Here is a 7,199-nt window from a genome sequence, read left to right on the forward strand (position 1 = left end):
TGGACGTCATACTAAACTCCGAATTATACACAAGAAACTAAAATTTAAAATCATACAAGACTAACAAAGGCCAGAGGCTCCTGACTTGGGACAGGCGCAAAATTGCGGCGGGGTTAAACATGTTTATGAGATCTCAACCCTCCCCCTATACCTCTAGCCAATGTAGAAAAGTAAAAGAATAACAATACGCACATTAAAATTCAGTTCAAGAGAAGTCCGAGTCTGATGTCAAAAGATGTAACAAAAGAAAATAAATAAAATGACAATAATACATAAATAGCAACAGACTACTAGCAGTTAACTGACATGCCAGCTCCAGACCTCAATTAAACTGATTGAAAGATTATGTATTCATCATATGAATATCAGGTACAATCCCTCCCGTTAGGGGTTTAGTATCATACTATCATAAAATATATGAGAAGAACATAACCCGTGTCATGCCAACAACTGTTTTTTTAGAAATAAATGTGTTTAGTTCCGATGCAAAGACCCTATCAGTGAATCAATGTTAAAGCCAAAATATGCAATCTTTAATGACCTGACAACAGTATCGTAACTATATCCCCTTTTAATAAGTCTATTTAAAGGTTTTGTTAGTTTCTGAGGAGAATACTGACATTTTTGTGCTTTATAAAGAATATTTCCATAAAATTTTGGATGTGAAATACCTGAACGTATAAGATGTCTGCATGTTGAGTTATATTTACGAATTATTTCCTTATACCGGTGATAAAATTTAGTAAATGTTTTGACCAGTTTGTGATATCGAAAACCCTGGTGTAATAATTTTTCAGTAATACATAAATTTCTCTCGCTAAAATCTAATACATTGTTACATACACGAGCGAATCGTACAAGTTGAGATATATAAACACCATAAGATGGTGACAAGGGAACGTCACCATCTAAAAATGGATAATTAACAATAGGAAATGAAAAATCATCTCTTTTATCATAAATTTTTGTATTAAGCTTCCCGTTTATGATATAGATATCAAGATCGAGGAAAGGGCAGTGGTCATTGTTATCATTAGCTTTATTTAAAGTAAGTTCTACAGGATAAATTTCTTTAGTATACATACTGAAGTCGTCATTATTTAGAGCCAATATATCATCCAAATATCTAAAAGTATTGTTAAATTTTTGTATCAAATGTTGTTTTGATGGGTCTTTGCTAATTTTAGCAAAGACCCATCAAATCAGAAGTCTTGATTAACAAACAAAGGTAAATTTTTACGGCTTGTGATGAGTTAATTATTTATCCATGAAAGTGTTGATCCGTGTACAAACACCGTTCAAAATGTCTCAATCAGTTGTGTAGGGTTCCCCGCAGGTTACTTTGATTTTGTGTATGATCTGGTCAACAATTTCAGACGAAAGACTGTTAAACTCTCTATTTTTTTGTTACAAGGAGTGCACATGAAAATATTCCCTCGAAAGGAAAGGACGTTGCTGGTGCTACTATAACAGATAGTATCCTCACTGGATAAACATAGTTATGTTATTAATTTATTTTATTGAGTATTACGAAGGAGAAATTTCAACAGAACTAAAATTGAGTGGAAATGTGAAGAGAACTATCTCAAGATGTATAAAAAGCAAACGACTATCCGAGTACTAAAACTGTACTCGAGTACTCGGTCTTCCGAGCGGGTACCCGAGTACTCGAGTACTCGTTGCCATCCCTAGTTTAAAGTGTGATATGCTGAAAATGATGATCAAATGTGTTAGACTTGTCAGTGGCATAACGGTTTATATCGCCGAAAAGAATACCTGAGTGGAACTAAATACCTAAATGAGTTTGATATTAATTCTACTATACTAGGATCGTGGAAAGCATTGATAGTTGAACATGCAATATTCTTCGTCTGCTCAAAATCGATGTCCGAACTTATTTTTCCGAAATAATTAATAATGACGAAGACAGCCCTATTGCACTGTTGTATTCAGTTACCAGCAATAGACCGAAAACTGCTGATGGACTCTTAATCCCCAAGGGTATCATCAATACAGTAGTCAGTTTGTACGGTACCGGTAAAATGTTTTTACAAGTCTTCTTCAATGCTCCGTGGATTAAATAAATAATAAAAAAAAAACTATTAAGCAGAGATGATCGATCGTAGACAAAGACAGCCTTAGTGGTCTCAACTAATGATTTCCTTTTCAGATCTCATTACTTAATATGAACATTTTCTTCTTAGTTTAACAACATTATAAGCCATTATACCAGTGTTCTCCCCAGAAATTTTGGATAGCATCACATTTGACGTGATTTTTTTTTTTAATGGCCATTCGCCGCGGCGCGACAATGCTTTTGTTCCCTCTTGTATTGTACTTGTACCTATGTTATCTATGTTATATGGTTGCAGATGTGTCTATATAAAGAATAAAGTAACAATTTGTAAGTTCTATATACTCTAATGATAAAATATATATGAACAAAAACAAGCATCAAAATACACAATACTCAAGTTATAAGCACAAGATGTCAAAAACACTATTGTCTATAACTAAAGATTCAGTTTTCTTTTCTTCTTTGGTGCAAATGCTGTAACACTAGCTTGGAAATCAAAGTTCTGTATAGAAGGTCCCTCCGTGGAGATTGTCATCAGGCAGTTCAGAATGTGTTGGCTGAGTGTTTCTCAAGATAGTCCTTACTCTGTTCAGGGTACTGAAGGTTCTCTCACAGTCTGAAGTTGAGACTGGCACTTCTAAGTCTATCTGGCAGTATTTACTGAGTATTGGGTAGAGGTCTGTCATCTTTGCTGTTTTTTCTAAAACCTGTCTTAATGTCTGGTCTTTCATCTTGGATGCAATGATGTATCTGAGTGAGGTAAATTCTTCTTCAGCAGCATCAGAAGTTCCAATAGATGGGAATTGCTTGGCTAGTTTCTGAAACATAAATATCAAAATTAATTAGTTTGGACAGGCGGTTCAGGTGTGGTAGAGTTCCAGTAACATGGCAATGGCACACAGGACGAATGGAGACATCACAAACATGGCTAGTCAAGCTGCTGTAGCATCTGTACGTTCAGAGGCTTCCCTCTCAAGACTGGCAATGAGTGATGGGTGGCAACACTTGACTGCTTCAACTGAGTTCAGGTGGGAAAGCCATCTGGTATTACAAATGTCCTTGAGTTTGACAACTGGGTCATCAAGGATGTTCTGTAATGAAAAAAAGAATATTAATTTCATATTTATGATTGATTCATTTTGTGACGAAATTACTTTATTTGACAAATGAATGCGAGAAATATTTATTATTAAATCTGTATATTATTTTGATATCTATAATTGTCCAAATTCATATGATTATTTGTAAATTGAAATTATAAGAAAATTAAAGATATATACCTCTATCTCTTTTAACCCTTGCATTCGGACAGCTGAGTTCTGGTAGAAGTAGAATAGCTGTCTCATGATGTCCTTAAACTTCTTCAAGTATAGGATGTTGGAACTGGCCTGAGCGGAGGCAAGAGCAAGTCTATGGGCTATGCAGTTTACATTCAACATCTCTGGGTTGATGGCCTCCAACTGGGTAGCAACCTGGAAAATATAAATAAAAATTGGAAAACATGTTAAATATGTTAATTGTCTTTGTATTCAGATAAAACTACAGATATATTAATTTTCAGATTTATGAGCCAATTGATTATTATTTATTAATAAAAAAAATATATTACCCCTGTTTTCCTCCCAACTATAACAGAACCAAAACCAATGAGTCTGTTTGTATCTAGTTGGTGAGTGGTAAAGAAGTTCTTGAGTGAAATCATAATCGTATCAGCTTTGCCATCTGGTAGATCCATTTGTTATAGAAATGTTGTCTTGAGTTCCATGTTGGGTGTAAAGTGTCTTGTCATGTGTCGTCAATTAGTATGGAATAGTAGGTGCTGCTATTTAAGGGTACCTACTGCTTATGACATAAAATAAACAAGGTTTTAAGATAAAAAATAGGGTAATTTGTATACATCTAAATCGATTAATATCTCCATTGATGTTAAGTGGAAGGTGATCTGCCCATTTCAGGTGATGCACCCATATCACTCTTTGCTCCTTCCTATCCAAAATACCTTCAAGCGGCAGTCGAAATTCTTGTCCTTTATCTAGGTTAATTAAGTGCAGAAATAACCCATATGAATACTAACCGAATTGTTCTCGTCTTTAATTTGTGAATGAAAGCAACCAAACAGGAGTTAAAAACAATCTTCTTTTTTCTTTGATTCATTTGTTTCACTTAAACTACCTAAAAGGGCGTTTGTAAGTTCTATTGAAAGAACAATTTATCCATATTGACAAAATAATAATAAATTAACTATCTGAAATACACAGTGAGTACATACTTAACGTAGAAAATATCATATGACACGTAAACCTTTCATATCGTTGTCAATACAAGTGTGTGGTTTAGCTAGATATAAAACCAGGTTTTATTCACAATTTTCTGAATAAGAAAATGCCTCTTCCACGTCAGAAATATGACAGTTGTTATTCATTCGTTTGATGAGTTTGATCTTTCGCCATTTGATTAGGGTCTTTCCTTTTACAATATTCCTCGGAGTTCAGTATTTTTGAGATTTAACTTTTTTCAGGTGGTTTTTGAAGAATAAATAAATTATACCAAATTATAATTTATTTGAGTTGGAAGATGTGTTATTGTCCACTTTTTGTCATATGATATCCCTTTTCTTCAAATTGCCTTAAACTGAACTGCAAGTTGTTTTATTTTGATTCAAAAGTAAAAAATATAATTCACTTACACCCACACTCTTATCCCTTATCAACAATACAGACTCGAAATATACTAAGGGGACTAGAAAAATTTTGTGTTTTCATTTTCTTTTTGATAAACCTTGAAAACTGAGTGCTAAGTTTATTGTTACCTATTCTGTAATCGGACTCGGATTTCGTTTAAGCTCGGTTTTTACTGAGTTTTACTGTGCCTTTTGTTGTGTGTTCGTTAAATGTGTATTAGCTGGATGTATAGAAGAAGGGGTACGATCTCACAATTCATGTTTATCCCTGTCGCATTTTTATGCCTGGCCCAATTCAGGAGCCTCTGTCCACTATTAGTCTTGTATGCTATTTTAATTTTGATTAATTAATATCTATTTTGGAGTTTAGTGTGAAGTCCATTTTCACTAAACTACTAGTCATTTATATGAAGCCCGACTCCGTGTGCGTGATTTTCTCGCTGTGTTGAATCAGTGGCCTTTGGTCGGGGTGTTGTCCTTTTTACTCAGTCCTCATTTCCATTCTCAATTTATTTATCACAAAGAGATGTAAACCAAAAGATCTATCTTATGTTCATATTATCTATACAGTACGAATTTTAACGATGTCCAAATCTAATAAATCACAATTAAGATTACTAATTAAGGTAATTAAAAAAAACTTTAGGTATCCTCAGAACTCCCAAAAAGAGTCGACATGATAGGCGTCTCCTACAATGTACGCACCATATGCCATGCGAGTCCGCAAAGTTTTAAGAGGGTGGTAAAGGGTTAATTTCGTGCAATTTGTTTTGCCATTTTTGTTTCATGTGCAGCAGTGAAAAAGGTTCGTTATCCACCGTGTTTTGTAAAATCAGTAAAAAGAGCAACGTGTAGGAAATCTTTAATTATTCGTTCAATGTTAAATGGCAATTTTATTTCGCACTCTTCCGTGCAGATACCCCCTTTACGCCCGCTGTTTAAAAATGTCAAAATTGGGAATAGAACACAATTGGTAAAAATACAGGTCAAACAACTATACTAGTATCTTAAAACATTTAAATTAAATGTAACTAAAATCTATCAATTTACACGAAAATGTTTTAAACGTATCGTTATCAATTGAAATGACTTCATCCGAAAAGAAAACAATAACATTGTCGAGGTCTAACCTATTTTTGCTAATCAAAATATCTTAAAAAGTTGGAAAAAACAACACTCTAGTCGTTGACCTGAACATGCCGAAGTCCACAGCAAATAAAATTGTGTCCGGCAATATTTGGAATAGTTGCATTAATTTTGTTGTGTTCAGGGGCATTCTCTCCTGGATGGTAAGTCATGGATTTGGCTGAACTTCAGGGATATAGTGGAAGTTCACTAATAGTACATATGGGATTGTATTATGCTGTTGCTTCAGGGAATGGTATTACAGTTACATTAATAACATATGGTGAAGCTCCAGAATAGGAAACTTATATAAGTATGCTCATATATTCAAAATATAAACATAGCTATTTCAATTTCAAAATATTGTGACAAATCTGGACTGATAATTGTTATTATTTAACCTATTATTTATTGTATATTACATATATCTATTTGAATATTGCCGGGTGGTCAACTTCTCGGGTGTGCTGAAATGCATTGACTTTCATACTCATGATTTAAACTATTTGTACTTTGCAAGCGATAAGGGTCAGTTTTATATGTATATCTTGGTAATGTTTACCTATGTAATACTTTGATTATCCCGTTATATAGTGGTTTATTTTGACAAACCTTGTCGTGAGATTCAACTTGTTTACATCCGCCATGACACCGTTCTGTACTTTCACTTTGCGATCTCAATATCATTATTTGTTTAAGTTAACACTTTATTAATGCAGATAAATTGCGTATTTATTATGTTTGTGCCTCCCTTTTCATTAACATTGTGTTTATTTATGATAGAACAGGGTTTTCATTGATCTCATTTAAGCATTATATCTAATGCGTAAGGTTTAGGTAAATTTCACCCAAGTTCATACGCCGTATCGAGAAAGGAATTTACTGTCCGTTTAAAAATAGCATTATGTAGAAATGTCCTTTTAGTTTTATTTGCTTTTAAACATAATTCGGACAAGAAGGACAAAGTGAGGACAACTTAATAATGTTTCTTTATCTAAGAATAACGAAATCTGATTGTCTTCCTGAACGTTTCAAGCCAAAAGACGTAAGAAACGTTGCTTTTGATTGGACGATTAGATGTTTACTCTAACGTCATAGTAAGTGCCAAAAGACATAAATAGGAGCCTGTAGACAAACATGTCATTATGAATCAATCTCTTGAACCGTCAACTACCTTTTATATTGACCACCCGATTTATTGCTTTATCTGTTGAATGATGAATGTGTATTTGATGTTTATTATATTGAAAGAAGAAGTCAAAATACTACTAAAATAAATATCATTGTTATGTTTATTACAAATCTGTTTCTCCACAA

General features: G+C 33.6%; 2 protein-coding genes across 2 annotated transcripts; both read right to left on the minus strand.

Moving 5' to 3' along the window:
• Positions 1-2,424: 2,424 nt before the first annotated feature.
• On the minus strand, positions 2,425-6,569 carry LOC143043038 (uncharacterized). The gene is made up of 2 exons (XM_076215536.1): positions 6,495-6,569; positions 2,425-2,895 (listed from the first exon to the last, which is right to left on the minus strand). Exons 1-2 carry the CDS (start codon positions 6,567-6,569, stop codon positions 2,572-2,574), a joined length of 399 nt encoding a protein of 132 aa, XP_076071651.1. The 3' UTR covers positions 2,425-2,571.
• LOC143042053 (zinc finger protein 862-like) lies at positions 2,894-3,827 on the minus strand. The gene is made up of 3 exons (XM_076214293.1): positions 3,687-3,827; positions 3,358-3,549; positions 2,894-3,168 (listed from the first exon to the last, which is right to left on the minus strand). The coding sequence occupies exons 1-3, from the start codon at positions 3,810-3,812 to the stop codon at positions 3,010-3,012; spliced, it is 477 nt and encodes a 158-aa protein (XP_076070408.1). The 5' UTR covers positions 3,813-3,827; the 3' UTR covers positions 2,894-3,009.
• Positions 6,570-7,199: the final 630 nt, after the last annotated feature.

The sequence above is a fragment of the Mytilus galloprovincialis genome, chromosome 8, assembly GCF_965363235.1.
Source record: "Mytilus galloprovincialis chromosome 8, xbMytGall1.hap1.1, whole genome shotgun sequence".
Taxonomy (NCBI): domain Eukaryota; kingdom Metazoa; phylum Mollusca; class Bivalvia; order Mytilida; family Mytilidae; genus Mytilus; species Mytilus galloprovincialis.